We start from the raw sequence: 18733 nt of genomic DNA, 5'->3' as shown, positions 1-18733 counted from the left end.
TGGGATGCTTGTCTTTTTGCAAAGGAAAAACTTTTCACAACTCTTTTAATTATTGTTACGAGATAACCAACAAACTTCCATGTAGCACACCACTCTCTAGGCCATTCCCTCTCCCTTTCATCACAAGTTATATTATTTAAAGCCCCGGTTCTATAAAGTCAGTCACAACAATGATATCCTCCAACATGTGATCTGCAACATGTCATGATAGACGACTGAAGACAAAGAAAGAACGAGGACTCACCCCTTGGAGGGCGCCACCTGCCCCTTACTCAACAGTGGAGTCCTGCCCACTACGTCACCCACATCAAAGGGGAAGGCTATTTATCAAGATTAGGAAAGCTTAATCTCTGTCTCATGTTTTCGGGTAAAAACAAATTAAAAGTTCTAATATTGTCTTCCTACACCTCAAATGGATCATCTTGCATCTTTAGTCCTCAGCCCTCCAAAACATCCACTTTGCACCATCCCCAGGGGCAGCATCCCCTGGGGACCTCATGCTCCAAAACTGCTTCTCACTCCACCCTCTCCCCTGTTCCTCCATCCTGCATGACGTGGTCTATATCAGCAGTAGTGTCGAGTGCTGACAAAGGAGTCTCGTTAAAATGCAGCAAAACCTCAAGATTTAGGGATTAGTGACTCCATTTTGAATATTCACTTTGCAAGCAGTGCCTTCCTCCCCACGCACTTGATTCCCGCCCTCTCCAGACACATTGAACCCTGAGCATGTGTTATACTCCAGTGAGACTGCCTTTGTTTTTGCAGTCTGCTCCTTCAACTGGCTCCGCAAGCTTCCACATTCTCATATATGCTCCAAAAATTTCTCTGTGTTAAAAATTCCTCATATGTGGAATTTCTTCACGTTGCTCCTCAGAGGGAGGCCTCCTTGACTTGCAAAAAGTCCTAGAATCAGCTTCCTAGGGCAACCTTCTTTTCTTTTCCTTTATTCGTAGGAGGCCAAATAACCCAGCTTCTGCCGCCTGAGTCCATCTTGGGCTCCCCCTGCGTGGATCTCATCTAAAAGTTTCGTACCTTGTGCATAGAGCAGGAGAATGCCTTTTCCACTCCCTTTGGTATCTTTGCTTAAGGGAAAATTACTGTGCACCTTTAACAAAGAGATATCATCTTAAGAACTTTGCCCATTTTTCTTAAAAGAACTTGGGTTAAGGGTATGTTGCATTTTTTTTTTTTTTTAATTCATGGGATGTCTAAGCAGTAATATTGCAGGGAATCCAGTAATTATTCTAATATGCAGACCACATCAAATCAATCAAACATAAATGAGCAAAAAAGTCGTTAAAATGTCAAAGTGTATACCCTCCTCAACAGCCTGGAAGTGTTGAAAGGATGTAAGGCCTCCCTCTGGGGATTGTCCCACTTGCCTAAACTGCCCTCTGCCTCCAGGCTCTGACCTGGACAGCCTCGTGGCCCCCTTGCTCCCTCACCTCTGCCCAGTCTCCGCTCATGTGTGACCTCTTTAAAACAGCCCCCTGACTCCTCCATCCCCCTCATTCTTCATCCCTTTACCCCGCCTGGCTCTTCTTCAGGGCACTGACGACCCTGGCATTGTTTGTGTGTTTTCTGTCTACTCCACCAGAATGCGGCTTCATGAGGGCAGGGACATCATTTTGTTCGCTGCAATGTGCTCACCTCTTAGAATGGTGCTGGCCGGACACAAAATAGGGCCCTAGTAAGTATTTGCTGACAGTGTGGCTGAGTGTCCACTAAGGAGAAGCTATAGGAGACAGGCAGGCTTTGTTTGACAGGATAATGGGAAACCTGTGTAGAAAATCTAGTTCAGGGAGGGGAGGAGAGCCAGGAGTGTTGGTGGCTTCTCTCACTGCTCTCTCCAGGTAGGAGGAAGCAAGCTGAGAGAGAACTGGTGAAACAAGAGGCAAGTGTGCCTGCAAAGACTCTGAAATTACACCCAGGGAGGACCAGGGACCCTGGCCTCCCTCCCAGGCTGAGGGGTGAGTAGGTTGGAGGGAGAGGAAAGAGGCAAGAGGAGCTGGGCTTGGTGCAACTCTCCTAGGAGCCTCCATCCACCCAATCGGTGTGTGTGGTCTGACTACTTGACCACTGGGACTCTGGAACCAACTGGGCTTAAGTCTGGGCCACACTCTCCCGCACACTCAGCTGGAGGCAGGCAGCCCTTTTAGCGCTCGACCCTCCGCCCCATACCTTGAGCAGGTTCTGGATGTCCAAAGGCCCCTAACAGCGGGGTTTCCTCTTGTCCCAATAGAGGAAAGCGAATGAAGGAAACGGATGATGAGCCATGGCTAACGATGCCCAACTCTTCCTCCAAGAGAAATGTGTACCGACAGTCATGAAAATTTCCTCTCCCGTCCTTAGCAGACTTCAGAAATAACTGGCTTGGCAGTATGAAAGCAGTGTCAATCACCTCATTTACCTGAGCAGCCTTCCACTGAAGCCCAATCATTGTGCAGCACTGGAACAATTACATATACCGTTAAATATGCGAGATTGACTTGGTGGTGTGTTTTATTTAACACAAGATGCAGGCTGTGTCACATGTTCTCAGTTCTCATAGTTAAGTCTTCATGAAGCCAAGCTGTTGTCTCACAGCACAAAATTAAAATCAGAAATAAATAAATGTAAAAGGACCACTAAAAGCAGATGGGAGAGTACAGGCGACGGGCTGGGGCAGCATCAGGATCACCCAGCCACTATCCTTCCAACAGAGCTAACAGACCAAATACTTACCATGTGTTTAACAACTTTACACATATTAACTCAATTTTCATCACAACCCTAGCAGGTAGGTGCTATTAATATTCCCATTTGATACATCAGGAAATGGAAACTGAAGTAACTTGCCAGAAGTCACACAGACAGAAAACGGCAGAGGAAGGATCTGAATCCAGAAGCCATAGGTTCAAGATAAAGACATCATAAATGTTGATCACGGCGAAGAAGTCACTAACCAAGGGGAAATGGCACTTTCCAACACTATTCAAAGGGAACTCAACCTAAAGAGCTCACAGTGTGGAGTTGCGAATGGGAAGGAAACTGATGGTGCTCCTGCACCAGTCAGTGCATCTGACAGTTCTGAGGTGCTTTTCTTACTGCATGCCAGGTGGATCCAGCGGTGAGCTCCAATTTCTCCAGGAGGACCACATCCTTCATCCCTGCTTTGGCCAGGTGATAAGCCAGACTCACACCAACGCAGCCACCTCCAATGATCACTGTTTCCGCTCTGTCTTTCCATCTTGTTTCTGCAGATAAGGGTGGGTTTTCCTCTCTGGAAGACAATTTTTTTTAAAACGGTAGCTTTACTAGGCTATAGCAGTCATAGTTTTTTTTCTGACTAATGTGCTTGTCCTTGTTTCTCTCATACTTAACACGCAGTGCCTGTGGGATGTGCATGAGGCTGATGCAATCATTTGGGGCTTCTAAACCTTGACTTAGGCAACCTGGTCCCAGGAAGAAGGAGGAGGCCTGGGAGTCCCTTTCCATGAATTCTGCTCCATTGTTGATAACTAACATAGCTAAAGAACTGAACAGGTGACTTCTTTTTTCAAAGAATCTAGAGAATAATTTTTCTCAATCTACTTAAAGAACACCACCTGAAAAACCATAATCATCCTCAAGTTTAGTATCTATAAATCTTGGATCATCTCCTCCCTCCAACGTTTTCCAGGCTGAAGAGAGCCAGATGGAGTAACCTGTTCTTCCTCTCACGGTGGAGATGCTTCTCTGATTATAATTATTACACAGCGGTCGAATATATTACTTGCATGGCTGTCTTCCCAGCTGGACCGTGAGCTTCTCCAAGACATATTGTAAAGAGCAACGTGTAAGTCAGGCAAAAAAGAACACACACACACCCCTGTGTTTGCCTACACACAGGCCATCTCTGGATAGATACAGAAGACAGTAGCGACAGGTGCAGGGAAAGGATTGGGGCGGGAAAGACTGCACCGGGAACCCCTTGACACTGGTTCATTTTGTACGGTTGTGCATGGAAAAGAAAACACAGATAATCAAGAAGAAATCCGAGCGCCCATTTCTCGGAGGCCGCAGCGCCCCTCACCCCGAGACCCTCCGGCCCTGGCTCGCAGCCCCGCAGCCACAGGCCGGGACCCACTCACCCTCGGCTGCAGGCGGAGCGCGGGCGCCCGAGGAGGCCGGGCAGCGGGAGACCGGGCAGCCGGAGGCCCCGCAGCCGCTGCGCGCCCGCGCGGAGCATGGCGAGGCGCAGCTGAGGGCGCAGTCCCGGCGCTAGACCACCGACGGCGCGAGCCGGGGCACTGGGCCCTCCCCCGGCGAGGGGCGGGCTCCTGGCCGGCGCGCCCCCGGGTCGGCGTCCGCACACCCGCGGCGCGATGGCAGCGGCAGGAGGCCCCGGGGCCAAGAAGGTGAGTGTGCGGGGCGCGCGGGTCCCCAGGCAGCCGGCCCGGCCCTGGGCTCCCCGCGCCGGCGTCCGGATCCCGCCTCAGTCCCGAGGAGCTCTGGGCTTCGGTTTACCCGAGCGCGAGGAGCCGGGAGGACGACACTGCCTCGCTGGGAGGATCAGATAATCTTGCGTCCCGTTTATTGAGCCCTGACTCGGTGCCCAGCACTGCGCGAGGGCTTTACGCAAATTCTCTCCTCTTCACAGTTATCCCCATTTCACAGATGGGGAAACTGAGGCTCAGAGAGTCTGGCGAGTGGCTCAGAGTCACCGATCTAGTCCGGGGGAGCGGGGATTTGAAGTCTAGCCTTCGGACTCAGAGGCTGCGCTCACACTTTGCACCCTCACCGACGCGCACCCACAGCTCTCCGGCTCATCCCGCCCCGCCGCTCGGTTCTCTCGTGTTTTGGGAAGGGCCGCAGTCTGGCCCGAAACCAGTCCCCGGCGCGGACACTGCTGGTCCCGCAGCGGAGGGTGGACGGTGTGCGGGGACCCCTCTGCCTCATTCCACTTGGCAGTCCCCGTGACCTGGCTCCTTCTCTGGGCTCCTTTCCCCATTTGGTCGCCAGCAGTCGGCTTCGTCCCCCATTTCTACGCCGGGTGCGTGCGTGGTGGGGAGAAGAAGTGACGAAACAAAATCAGGAAGGGCATGAACTTGGACGTGGGACTCCTCCCGGACCCCTTAGAGCAACCCACCTGAGTCCCATAATTCAGAAGAGAGGGTTGGGAAGGAAGGGGCGGTAGAGAAATGGAAATGAGCACCACCGATTTATCTGTAGTAAAAAGGACCGACCAAGATGGCCACAATAGTGGGATCCCTGAATAAGTTAAGGTTCATCCGCTTAATAAGTTGTTAGGAAGCTAAGTATGGGAACAGGCAAAGTGCTTTGGCCATGTTCAGTTAGAAAAGGAGATAGAGTACATCACAGACTGATCCCAACCATATGACAATATTTATATACACGCTCTAAGGGAGGACACAATAATGGTAGTAGTTACATAAGATAGGAAAATGGATTCAAAAACAAGAAAAAATACTTTGGGACATGTTTTTCTGACCATAAAAGTAAAATATAGACGTTGAAGAAAATGAGTGTAATAAAAAGATAAAGAACATTGTGCTGATTTCTTTCTCTAACTTTCTCTAATACTGTGTTCACTGTTACAAGTTCATTTTTTTTAAAAGGCCTTTAAAATTTGCTGCCCCTGTTCAGCTTCTTCACTCTCTCTCCTCTTGCCACACGGAGATCATCGTCCACTAGCCCTGTTACTGTGCACCTGGGAGGGTAAACGTCAGCGGCAAGGAGCCGATCTGCCGCCCTTCTCAGCTACGCTACATTTTAAGAATTCCTTTAATTGCCGCAGACAACACCTCTAATTGCTTCTTGAATCCAGAGAGCAGTCCAGGCGGCAATTCCAGGCAGGTGGGGAGAGACTGTAGGCAGCCTGGATGTCGGGCTGCCTCCTGCCATGCCTGCAGTCATTCTCCCCTCCGTGTGGATAGAGGTGCCCTGAAGCCAGATCTTAAACCTAGAGATCTGATTACTGGGATCTGCAAAAGGGGGGCACAAATGCCTCTCAGAGCTCACTGCCAGATCCTAGGTGGACTCACTGGCAGACCGAAAGGGAGGATGGGATGGAAATATAAAGGTACTGCAAATTAGCTTACAGCACCCTTTACCTTACACAGTCCTCTGTCGTTCTGGAATGGTCTTTAGATCACCTGGGGTAGCCCTTAATGCAGGTGGTAAGTATAGCAGTGAAGGAGGGGCTAAAACATGCTCTGAATTCAAAGCTTGATAACAGATATGTTGCCAATGGCTGTTTAGAAAATTGGCAAATTTAAAATGGTGGACAAGCATCTAGAGAACAGATGAAAATGTCCCTTGCCAGGAAAATGGAGATGCTGCACCTGTGGTGGCCCGGTACTTAGCCCCCAGTGCAACCCCTTCTTGTGCACCTTCCGGGACTGCGGATACGACTGGTTAGAGGGGGCTGCTGGAGGCTTTCTCCCCCGTTTGTGCATTGCTCTGTGTCCAGCTGTACGCAGGGCTGGACTGAACTGGCTTTGTATTTTCAATAAAAGCTTGTATCTTCAACGAATGCAGTCTATCCAAGAGAGACAGGGATTGCCATGGGGTGTGTGCAGTTTTTTATGAGGTCATCAGGGAAGGCCTCTGAAAAGATGACACTTGACCAGAGACCTGAAGGAAGTGAGAGGGTGTGCCATGCAGGGACCCGGGGGAGGCCCGTTTTAGACGACGGGGGACAGAAACCGTAGCCCTTGGGTAACTGCTCTGGATACAACGTTTATTGAAGTTATGGTTGGGCTGAATAGAAAGGTGGTAAAATAGAAAGAGACTTGGAATTTAGAAGATCTGAACCCTGCTTTTTTACCACTTAGCTCTGTGATCTTGGTCAAGTCACTTGGCCTCTCTGAACCTCAGTTTTCTCACTTATAAAATGGGAATAAAATCTCTCTGTCCTGCCTAGCTCACAGAGTTGTTGAGAGTGCCAAATGATAACTTGTACATGAACATGCTGGAAAGTGTAGGGCATAATTATGAAACGTTGTGGCCATTATGTTCAATGGTTTATGCAAAGATGAGGTTTATTTTTCTCTCCTAGCCAGAGGTCTAGCGGTCCATGGCTGCTGCAGCCACTCAAGGATGTCATTAAGACACCAGGCTGCTGTTATCAGTCGGCTTCCCCAACCTTAGCATGTGGCTTTCAATGGCATGGCTGCAGGATGACTGCTAAACCTCCAGGGCTTATGTTGACATTCCAGTCATGGAAGGAGAAAGAGTGCCAAGATGGAAGGGAATGAGCATCTGTATCAGGAAAGCAAAACTCTTCCAGAAATCTTCAGCAGACTTCCACCTATGTGTCATTGGCCAGCACTGTGTCACATGGCCACCTCCAGCTGCAAGAGAGCCTGAGAAATTTTTTTGTAAGCTGAGGACGTCTTTTCCCCAAACAAAATCCACTAGCAAAGAAGAAGAGAGAAAATCCTTATTAGTTAGGCAACTAGCAGTGTCTGCCACAAACATGTGGAAAAACCAAAATAACTATCATAGAATCAGCACTTTCTCTCTAATTTGATTCAGATTAAATGTTGTTAAAACAGTCACAGCACTTTGCACAAAACAAGTACCTGGATTGTGCAAGAAACACATGTACTCAATCTTGCTCAAACGCTGTTAGACGCTGACGATTTTGACAGAACTGGAGCTGTAAGAACATAGCCCCCCTTTCCTAAAATTACAAACTGCTTTTAGGAAAAGAAAAGAGGGATCTTAGGTGGTTGTTCTTTCGTTTCTCCAGGGTATTCTGGAACGTCTGGAGAGTGGAGAGGTTGTGGTTGGAGACGGCAGCTTTCTCATAACTCTGGAGAAGAGGGGCTGCGTGAAAGCTGGACTCTGGACTCCAGAAGCGGTCGCTGAGCACCCGGATGCCGGTTGGTGCCCGCATCCCGCGAGGGTTTGTCTGGGTGATGGTTTGCTTAAATCTGAGAGAAGATAAAAAAAAAAAATAATAGCAAGTGTTTTCTTTTTCTTCAAGATTGGCTCTGAGCTAGCATCTGTTACCAATCTTTTTTTTTTCTTCTTCTTTTTCTCCCCAAAGTCCCCCAGTACATACTAGTGTATTCTATTTGTAGGTCTGTCTAGTTCTGCTATGTGGGACGCCGCCTCAGCATGGCTTGACGAGCGGCGCTAGATCTGCGCCCAGGATCTGAACCAGCAAAACTGGTGCCACCAAAGCGGAGCGTGCAAACTTAACCACTCGGCTATAGGGCTGGCCCCTAGTGAGTGTTTTCTAAGGACTATCACTTGCCAAAATGTGGTGACAGTGACTGTACATGGGCTGAAGCGAATAGAAGAAAATGGCCTATCTCCCCCTGCCTACACACACACAAACACACACAGACACTTGCATCTTCATACTCAGAGAGTGCTAAAATATACATCCTAATACTTGTTCCATGAATATTTCCCTTGTGGATGTTGAAGAGTTTCCTTAACATAGTAAAACTGTAATTGCTTCAGATTCATCCTTCTGGCTAATTTGCGTATTCAATTATAACAGTGTGTTTGGTAAGGGTGACTAATGGGAACCACCAGCTTAACGGAGCATAGATGATAGACTATGTTCTGTTGCCGGAAGGGGAGGGATGAAGAACTAAACATGGTTTTACCTCATCCTTCTGGCTGAAAAAAAAAGAGTTGGAGGCAGAAACTGTGATGGGATTGGTTAGTAACATCAAATTGGAACTTTAACTCTGTTTTTACTCTTTCTTGTGTGTGTTCTCCTAAGTTAAAGTGGGAAAGACAGCCAAGAACGAAGTGGATGAAACAGGGTACAAGACATGGATGGAACTTTTGATTCACTCAGATTTTATTCGTGTATGCACAGTGTACCCCAGAAGCCTGGGATCCTGTCTCGGTTTTGCACTGACCGGCAGTGTGACCCTGGACAAGTCATTTGACTTCTCCGAGGGTCAGTTTCTCCATCTGTCACATGGGGCGTGACCCGGGCGTTTTGTGAGGATGCGTGAGTTAACCCGCATGAAATGCCCACATTGCAGAAGTCCCCGATGGCTGGTGCTATTGTTGCATCGGACTCCCACAGTTACGTGGTAGGGACAAAGTTCTGTCTCTCTGGTGCTTAGCAGGAAGTTTTCTTCCGGCCTGAGAAGAACTTGTCGTTAATTTGAGAAGACCTTTTGGCTAAACCAGGAAGAAAGTGTTGAAACAGCAAGGCTAAGGGTTGGGGTCGGGGGGAGAGGGGAGAGAGAAGAAGGATTTTCTGATAGGCCAGGGAAGCCCGCTGACTGTCTCCCAGCTGCTTGCTGTTGAATCCATCTGCTGGGGGGTACCACCCCTGTACATTCTGCCCGCGAGGAGAATTTCCTCCTTCTGCTCTGAGGGCTCCCCGTGCTGACTGCATGCAGACCCGGTACATCCTTCACTACACTGGCAAGTGAATAAACCCTCTAGACCAAGAGACCAAAGGACAGTTGGCCAGCCAGGCCTTAATCTCTGCATGTGACTGCACCAGGCCATGAGGCCCGTCAGCGGGATGATATGAGGCAACTCTAAACAGTCCCAATTTGGTGTGGACTCTGCCGTGTCCTGTCCTTGAATGCTAAAGACCTTAATCTGCAATTTTTTTTAAGTACTAGGTTTGAAATTGTGTATGAGGGGCCGGCCCCATGGCCAAGAGGTTAAGTTCACGCACTCCCCTTCAGCAGCCCGGGATTTGTTGGTTTGGATCCTGGGTGCGGACCTACACACTGCTCATCAAGCCATGCTGTGGCAGCACCCCACATAGAAGATCTCGAATGACTTACAACTAGGATATACACTATGTACTGGGGCTTTGGGGAGAAAATAGGAAAAAAAATAGGAAGGTTGGCAACAGACGTTAGCTCAGGGCCAATCTTCTTCACCAAAAAAAAAAAAAAGCATACCTTCAAAAAACAAAAAAAGAAATTGTGTATGACTGAAAGAGATGTGAGTGAGTGAGCTGCTGCTGCTGAAAATGATAGCTTCTGTGGTTTTTAATTTTTTAATTTCAATTAAAAAAACAACTACTTTGTAGTCCGTCAGCTTCACATGGAATTCTTGAGAGCAGGATCAAATGTCATGCAGACTTTCACCTTTTCTGCGAGTGAGGAAAATATGGAAAGCAAGGTAAGCTGTAATGGCAGTCTGGTGGGGGGTCTTGAGGGTGGGCAAGGATCATCTACAAGAAAAACAACCTCCTGATGGGAAGCTATGCTATTGACCTGATGTGTGACTACACTCTATTACAAACTCCACATAAAATATCTATTAAGTAGTTAATGATTATGTAAATGTGTATATACTAAATAAATGAGCTTTTTCTGTCTTTTTAGCTAGGGGAGGGGGCGGGGATAGAACGAGGAAAGAACAGGCCGGTGGAAGTGCACAGCCATCCTGTGCGATTTTTTCGTAGAGAAAGAACACTTTATAGATGTGTTTTTTACTTTCTTATTTCGCGTTCTTCTTTTCTGACTTGCCCATCTGGAGACAGAGTGGTCCTAGGGAACACAGCACTGGCCTAGGAATGAGAAGAATTGGGTGTGATACCCAACCTTGCAGCCTATTAGCTGTGTGACTGTGCAAGACACGTACCTGCATGGACCATTGGTCTTCTCTGCAAAATGGAGACAACTTATGCTTGAGACACATAGGGGTGTTGAGAAAAGTAGTAAAGGTGAAGGATGTGGAAGTATTGTGAGATATTCTGCAAATGTAAAGCATTAATACTCGTGAATATTAATGCCCATTTGTTCATTCAACCAACCAACCTTTACCGAGTACCAGTTATAGTCCGTTCTCTGTGCTGGATACAAAGGGGACACAAAGGCATTGACCCTATTCTGAAGTGGGTCATGGTCAAGTGTGGGGGGCCAACAAATAAACCTTTACTAAAACCCAGTGGTGAGTACAATAATGGAAATAGAAGCTCACAGGTAGTAGGGGAGATGGCACCCAGCTCTGCTGGTCTCCTCGAATTGCAGTTTAAACCAGTGACTTGTACTCATCTTACTTGCTCACTGCTCCCTGTTTTCTCTCACATTTTACCTTTAAAATGCCACCATCTGAACTCTTGCTCTCTAACCCCAGTGGGAAGATGTAAACGCCGCTGCCTGTGACCTCGCCAGGGAAGTGGCTGGCAAAGGTGATGCTTTGGTAGCAGGGGGAATCTGCCAGACATCAATGTACAAGCACCTCAAGGATGAAGCTAGAATTAAAAAACTTTTTCGACAACAATTAGAGGTCTTTGCCAGGAAAAATGTGGACTTCTTGATTGCAGAGGTAAGCGTAGCACCATAGGGAAAGGAATAAACTTACTTTGACAAGTCTAACTGCATAGTTTTCAGCTTTCGCGACAGTGTTGGACTGCCTTATGCCCTTGTTCCTCCACGTAGATGGTCAGAGGTTTATTTGAATGCACTCTAGTCAAGGCCAACATCCTCTCACTTGTACGCAAGATTCTCTGTGAAGCCAAAGGACAGACCCAGGAGAGACCCGACTGTTGCCTGTGGGTTTCTAAGGTCTGGGTGGGTGCAGACTCTGGGGCCCCCTACAATGTGGGGTGGGAGGAAAGGGACAATGATTCAGGGAGCATCGTTTCCTCTGGGAGGGTCAGGCTAGAAGGAGCTGCTTGTCTGGGTTAGAGACTTGAGGGAGCAAAGCCTAGGACACAGGTGGCTGTTCAGGCCCGTCCAGGCCCCACCAATATACTCAGTCCCGAGTTGTTCCTTGCTCTCTTCCGTGCATGCCTTGCTCACTCCTGCCACTGTGCTTTCGCTCAAGCTGTAACATGTGAGTGATATTTTGAAGAGTCAGTAAGAATTGGTCGCTGATTGGACATGAAGGCCCAGAACATTCTCTTCCTTCCACTTTCAAGAATTAAAAAGCCCTCATTCCCCTTTTCCCATCACAATTGCTGCCACCTGGAGTTGAGCCCTCAACCCAAGTCTTTACCCTGAACAAGTACAAGCCTTGCAACTGCCGTTTCCCCAGTCATTCCACTGAACCTGTTGAAAAGCTTGCTCCATCCACCCTCCCGAGACTGAGGGCCACCCAAGCCTGGCTAGCTCACCGGGGAACACTCACCTGCAGAGATGAGCACAGACGCCACCCTATGTGTCCTCCAGATGGACGAGAACACACGTCTGTTTTTTAAGAACCTCTCTTTTGACTCCGTCGTCATTCCTCACACACTGCTTCTGCAGAATCTAAGTCAAGAAGGAAAGAAACAGGGAGATTTCTGCTGACTTTTCTCCACTTCTTTAAGTTCTGCTTTTAATTGTGGTACTTAAGGGGGTTCCTGGGAAGCACCCCTGCAAATAGCACGGGTTTACCAGACAAGAGTCCTGGCCGCGATCAGCAAAGAAGCTGAGTAGCTCTCCCTTCCACCCCGGGTGTCAGTGTTCTCATCTGGGGAAATAATCATATTTCTTCCTACTTTATGAGCCCTTATGAATACCAACTAGAAGTGGATATAAAGGAACTCTGAAGTATAAAGCATGATAAACTACTCCTTATTTTTCAGAGGTTACCCAGGCCCATAAAAGATGAGGCCAAAATTTATTAGCAAAACTTCTGTTCCTTCAAAATTATGATTTTAAATACTCAATTACTTTTTAACAGCCATAGTCTCACCGAATTGATGATCTCTGAGTGAAAATCTATGTGTTATTGTTAAAGGAACTAAAATATTTACTCAGAATGGTCCTCTGTGGTCAGACGGATAGAGACACATTCCTCAGCAAGTTCTACCACATATTATATATTCGGTTATTTTTATAACTGTTTCACAACATGTGCATTCTACCACTTAAAATCTGCTTTATATTTGGACCAATAAGAAAAATGAAATTTCTCTTAGTATTTTGAGCACGCTGAGGAAGCTGTGTGGGCTGTGGAAGTCTTAAAAGAATCTGGCAAACCCGTGGCAGCTACCATGTGCATAGGCCCGGAGGGAGACATGCATGATGTGCCCCCTGGAGAGTGCGCTGCGAAGCTGGTGAGAGCAGGTGATTGGCACCCATAATGTGATAAGTACTTCCGTTACTTTTTATGAAATTTAGCAACGTTTGCTTAATATCGTGAGAGCAGTTTAGAAATAAAAGAATGAACTGGAATCAGTTTCGTTATTCCTAAAACTAGGGAGGTAGAGGGGGACAGCTAACCTCTAAGGCACCTTCCAACTATTAAAAAATAAAATAAACAAGTAAGTGAATAAAATGTAAGCGTTCTTGATTTCTCTGTGTAGGGGCTGCAATCGTCGGCGTGAACTGCCGGTTTGGGCCCGGGACCAGCTTGAAGACGATGACGCTCATGAAGGAGGGCCTGCAGGCGGCCGGGTTGACGGCGCACCTGATGGTGCAGTCCCTGGGGTTCCACACGCCCGACTGCGGCAAAGGAGGGTTTGTGGATCTCCCAGAATATCCCTTTGGTAAGATCCGGCGTGTATCCAAGGTCCTTGTGATTTCTGGTTGTGACAAAACGGAAACGCCTGTCGTGAACAATTATGGTCCAGTCTTCCAATAGGAGACTGCATAAGACAAAAACGTTCAAGGTTAACCAAAACTGAGCTATCCGAAGAACACTTAATCTAAAGTTCATTGTTTTTAAATTTTAAAAAATGCCCATCAGAGCACCTCTCATTTGAAAATGGGGATGGTAATAGAAACGCCGTAATTGCTGTTACAGCACTGGAGCCCAGACTTGCAACGAGATGGGACATTCAAAACTACGCCAGAGAGGCCTACAACCTGGGGGTCAGGTACATTGGCGGGTGCTGTGGATTTGAGCCCTACCACATCAGGGCGATTGCAGAGGAGCTGGCCCCAGAAAGGGGCTTTTGGCCTCCGGCTTCGGACAAACATGGCAGCTGGGGAAGTGGCCTCAATATGCACACCAAACCCTGGATTCGAGCCAGGTAGGAATTTTTAATTCACATGACTGTTTTCCTCTAATCTCAGTTTACTTATTTTTTTATAAACACTGTGCGTGGACATGGCAATAAAAACTCAAACAGTAGAAAAGTGTGTAAAATGAAGCATGCAACTTGCCCCTCCTGACACCCGTCCCATTCCCAGAGGGAATTATCTGTTTGCTTTTGTGTTTTGAAGTCTCGTTCCTCCATTTCTTGTTTATCAATTTTAAGCAGGAATTATTGATAATCCTTTATGAAAGCTGATGGATTTAAATCACGTAATCTTCCCCTTTTCCCCCCGTTCTCCTTCTCCCAATTTTATTACATTTTTATTTCTTCTGTTGGTTATTTTTCTAAGTTTGAATTTCACGTGTAACCACTGTTTCTTTTTTTTTTTTTTTTAAGATTTTATTTTTTTTCCTTTTTCTCCCCAAAGCCCCCCAGTACACAGTTGTACATTCTTCGTTGTGGGTCCTTCTAGTTGTGGCATGTGGGACGCTGCCTCAGCGTGGTTTGATGAGCAGTGCCATGTCCGCACCCAGGATTCGAACCAGCGAAACACTGGGCCGCCTGCAGCGGAGCGCGCTGACTTAACCACTCGGCCACCGGGCCAGCCCCTGTAACCACTGTTTCTTAATCCATCGATATGAGGCAGTATCTCTTCATTCGACTCTTTAATAGAAAAGCTGACTCCCTCTGCTTTTCCTCCCCCATCTGCCTCTCGGCGTCTTTAAGTTATACCATTACTTTTCCATCATCAAGGTTTATAACCATTGTGTTCTGCTCTGTAATTATAATTCGATCTTCCAAGCTTGTCTGTAGGTTTGTTATAAAAATGTAAAGCTAGTAAATAACATTTACAATATGATTTTAATTGTCGTACTAAACAAGCAAGACTCGTGAAGTATAATCGGAATGCAACTTTATTTTTGTCTCCTCTGTCTGTTTAAACCTGCCCAATGGGTGAATCCTTTCCTCTGTCCTTGTTTGAAAATACTGACATACCCCAGAACTTCTTCGGGTACTCTTAGGCAATAGAAAGCCCCGTGAACAGTTGACTTAGCAAACACAGTCTTAATTCAGTAGTTAAAAGTGTTCAGTTCCATGTGAAATCAAAACTTAGAACGTTTCCCACTTAAATCTTCTCCTGTTTTCCAGTAGATTCCTTTCATGGTGGGAAGGCCAGCCTGATCCTTTTCTTTCTCTGTCTGATGCTTCCAGCCCTCCCTTCCCTTCTTGCTAACCGTGGTTTCTTACCCCTTCAGATTCAGAGTGAGAGGAGAGAAAATGGAAAAGGGAGTAAAATGTTATTACTTGACAGGCTCCCTAATAGGAAGATGGCACTCTCTAGGCCTGGCAGGTCTTAACAGGGACTGTCATGGTTCTTCAGAGGTTGCCACTGAAAACTTTTGTCCATACTTCTCATGTCACAGGCATTGCATTTTTCTCTGACTGCTGCTTCCACCTCAGATCCTGGCTTTTTCAGCAGATCACTCCAGATATCCCCTATTTGGGGGGTCCCATTGTCCTTCCTGGTGATTCTAAATACCCTCCAGATTTTGAATACCTCCAGGCTGGCGCTCTCTCTCTTATTAGGCTGAAAACTGGCTAGAGGACCTTTCACCCTTCCTTCATGCAGACAAACTCTGAGAGTGTGCTCTGACCCCAGTTTAACTGCACCCTCTTCACTCACAAGCAAAGTAGCTGGCCCATTGGTCTCTGGGGTCTAGATTTTCCAGTGTACATTCAGCTGAGTCGTCTGACCAGCTCTTGCCCACCTACTTTGAAACTGCAGTGTCGTCTTGCTTTGATACCTGATATCTATCATATCTTGGTGCCTTCGATAAAATTTCCAATGTAATATCCTGGTACCTGGTAAGGATTTTCTAAACATTATTCACTGCAGAACCAAGTGGTAAGCATGGAACTATGGAGAATGAGAAATAATCCTATTTTTAAAAACTTGAGCTACTTATAGGAGAATGTTCCAAGCAATAAGGTCAAATTGATTCTCTTTTCTCACATTTCATCCTTAGTCCAAACTCATGCCATATTTTAATTTGCCTCATACTTGACTGTGACTTTCTTTGTACAACGTTTGGTTTTCTAGGAATTTCTAATTAATTTCTTTTTACATTGTTGAAAGAAGAACAGGCCTACTCTAAAGTCTCCCAGTATCTACATTATACTGCAGTCATGAGTCTCATAACGGCATTTCCATCAACGAGGGACCACATATACTTTGGTGGTCACATAAGATTAGTACCATGTAGCCTGGGTGTGTGGTAGGCTATCCCATCTAGGTTTGTGTAAGCACACTCTATGACGTTCCCACAATGACGAAATCACCTAATGACACATTTCTCAGAAAGTATGCCTGTCATTCTGCAACGTGTGACTGTGTTTGTTATGATCAATCACTTTACTGTTGAAGACATTTTTCTGGGAGCCTCTTAAATGACTGTTCTGTTTTGAATCATTGCCTCTCTTTCTCTCTCTCTCTCTCGTCTGTCAATACAATGCCATCCCTTTTCCATCTTCTAGAAACCAGTTCCAGCCTCTGCTTTCTCCTCTTCTCTGTTCAGTGCTGTTATCTGTTATGTATTTAACCCATTTTATAGTGAGAACAGTCTTCATTCTGGAACAACTTTCAACTGGAACAACTTTCCTAATGTAAATTTATTTAGACTGTGAAAGTAGGCAAGAAATCATTTAGCCAAACATTTCTTCTGGGACATATGGATATTAATCAGAGAAGATGGTTTTTATGGGTGTCATGCGTAGAAAGAAGGTATTAAAAATAAATATAATAATTAAAAGGTAAGGAAAGTATACTTTGGTGCTGATTAAAATGGTTCAAATAAGTGAGAAATGGCTTATTTTAATTATCATTTTTTAGAGAGCCTTAAAATGCATCAGCAATTAAAGATAGAACATTGTTTTGTACAATAAAACCAAACATTCCTTCCTCTCTGGGCTCCCAAACACACTGATGTTCACAAAAATTAGTGATTACACAGAAACCTGTAGACACCCCAGATTTCTGACATTTTCATCATCCAAAAATATTGGTTTATTCATTTTCATAGTAAAGTGGAAGAAACTGTAAAAATATATTTAACGCAAAAGTCTGTGACCAGAAACTTTTGTAGTCTCCTTTGTCTATAAACAAGGAACAAACACTTACGAAGTAATTTGTATTCTGTTTATAGTTACTTTTTTGCTCTCATTACAACTACCTTCATATATTTGTCCTTATGTTAAAATATTGAGGATAGCTAGAAGGACTGCTAGAAATTGCAGAATGAATGTAATTCACAAAAACATGTAAAATTCAAACACATTGTGTTTTTCTGAAAGGTGGTATGAAACCCAGTGATTGTCATGGAAGATAGGAATATGAGAAAGACCCCTGGCATTAATAGATACGGACGTAGTTTTTCTGTCCATATGTTGAAACTCAAGTTCTACTTTAGCCTGATTTTCCACCAAACTTATGTATATTTTAGCAAATATATATATAATGTATTGGACTTATAAGATAGGTGTGTCTTTTAATTAATTGACTATATATTTTTTTAAATGCAGGGCTAGAAGGGAGTATTGGGAGAACCTGCTGCCAGCTTCGGGCAGACCTTTCTGTCCTGCACTGTCAAAGCCAGACGCCTAAGAAGTCGTGAAAGAAAACCCTAGAATAATAGAACAGGAAGAAATCCCCCTCGAGCCCTTCTGGAACTCTTCCTCGCCTTTGTCCTATGCCCACCCTGAGATCTCCAGCTGCTGGACAGATACCGTGCTGCTGGCCCTTCAGTTCAGTGAGCACATGGCACAGGGCACAGCCCTCCTGCTGCGGTTGAGCACCGAAAGCGGAGGCTGCGGGAGGAGCAAAGATGATGAGAAAGGCCCCTTGTTCTGGATACTCACTGTCCAGTAACGCTGCAGTACATTCTTTTGAAGTCATTAAGAATAGCAAACTTTGTCTTTTAGGGTGCATCTGAGATTTTAAAACAACCAGCAGTCACTGAGCACCAGGTGGACTTAATTCGGTAACTAACCTACGTGCTGAAGACGGAACGGCGTTCTAAACCAAAAGGAGTCCGCTTTCCTTGAGTGATTTTTGTAACGACTCCAAAGCAATCCCAAAGGAAACGATGCAAAGAATGTTTTGAGCAATGGCAGGATTATTGAAATAAGGGTATAACTTTCCAAAGTGATTACTTTCAAAAGTGATTTTACATAAAGGTGTTAGGTCCTAGAATTTTTTAAATGTGTCTTTATAATCACAACTAGATTATAAGCTATTTAAGGACAAGGACCATGCGATGTGCTGCTTATATTTTTCTCTCAAGTATTTAGTATTGTGCTAGGTATAATAATAGATGCTCAATGAAATACTTATTGTTGATTGTTTAAAATAAATAAAAATAGATAAACAGTTTTAGAAGACCATTATACAGGTCAGAGTTCAAATCTATCTTGGCCTAATAATTTCTTAACCTGTGTTTATGTTATTTGCTAGAGCTGATTTCTCTGTCTTTTCAAAACAATGTATCAATTTGTGACAATTAATAAAATTAAAAGTAATTTACCTTTTATAGTGTTTGAATATTTAAAATTTCAAGGAAATTCTTTGGAATAACAAATATTTATTACCTATGTTCCAGGCTCTTTCTTCTCTCTTAATTTCCTCGAGAGAGAGACACACACACACACATTTGATCCTCACAGGGATTAAAAATGAGATAGTTTTTAACATAGTAGGTTACATATGAGGGAACCGAGGTATGATGAAGCTAAGTCAGTCGCCTGAGGTCACACAATTAGTAAATGGTAGAACTGGGA

General features: G+C 45.4%; 2 protein-coding genes across 4 annotated transcripts in view; one reads left to right on the top strand and one right to left on the bottom strand.

The window, feature by feature from the left end:
- Positions 1–4245, bottom strand: part of DMGDH (dimethylglycine dehydrogenase) — a 60299-nt gene extending 56054 nt beyond the window's left edge. The window contains exons 1-2 of one of the 2 annotated variants that reach the window (XM_070517884.1): positions 4113–4245; positions 3088–3262 (exon numbers count right to left, since the gene is read on the bottom strand). In XM_070517884.1, coding sequence (XP_070373985.1) covers positions 3088–3262; positions 4113–4210 — 273 coding nt within the window. In that variant the 5' untranslated portion in view covers positions 4211–4245. Of the gene's footprint in view, positions 1–2724; positions 3263–4112 lie in introns of both variants that reach the window. The other variant, XM_070517885.1, reaches the window with a different exon arrangement.
- Position 4246: 1 nt separating this feature from the next.
- BHMT2 (betaine--homocysteine S-methyltransferase 2) lies at positions 4247–18480 on the top strand. 2 transcript variants are annotated; one of them, XM_014857002.3, is made up of 8 exons: positions 4247–4379; positions 7739–7871; positions 10016–10107; positions 11068–11259; positions 12839–12986; positions 13226–13408; positions 13666–13894; positions 17480–18480. In XM_014857002.3, exons 1-8 carry the CDS (start codon positions 4347–4349, stop codon positions 17559–17561), a joined length of 1092 nt encoding a protein of 363 aa, XP_014712488.1. In that variant the 5' UTR covers positions 4247–4346; the 3' UTR covers positions 17562–18480. The 2 variants fall into 2 exon arrangements, with proteins under 2 accessions (XP_014712488.1, XP_070373987.1); XM_070517886.1 differs by lacking the exon at positions 4247–4379 and adding an exon at positions 7372–7647.
- The last annotated feature ends 253 nt before the right edge of the window (positions 18481–18733 follow it).

Source organism: Equus asinus, chromosome 9 (assembly GCF_041296235.1).
Source record: "Equus asinus isolate D_3611 breed Donkey chromosome 9, EquAss-T2T_v2, whole genome shotgun sequence".
Classification (NCBI taxonomy): domain Eukaryota; kingdom Metazoa; phylum Chordata; class Mammalia; order Perissodactyla; family Equidae; genus Equus; species Equus asinus.
Note: the sequence above shows the minus strand (reverse complement) of the source record. Positions and strands in the feature narration are given on the sequence as shown.

Bases quoted from the DNA above. Each gene is read 5' to 3' on its own strand.
- BHMT2 (XM_014857002.3), top strand. From the start codon at position 4,347: ATGGCAGCGGCAGGAGGCCCCGGGGCCAAGAAG. The intron at 10,108-11,067 runs GTAAGCTGTAAT...CTCTAACCCCAG, and splicing joins AGGAAAATATGGAAAGCAAG to TGGGAAGATGTAAACGCCGC. The intron at 13,895-17,479 runs GTAGGAATTTTT...TTTTAAATGCAG, and splicing joins AAACCCTGGATTCGAGCCAG to GGCTAGAAGGGAGTATTGGG.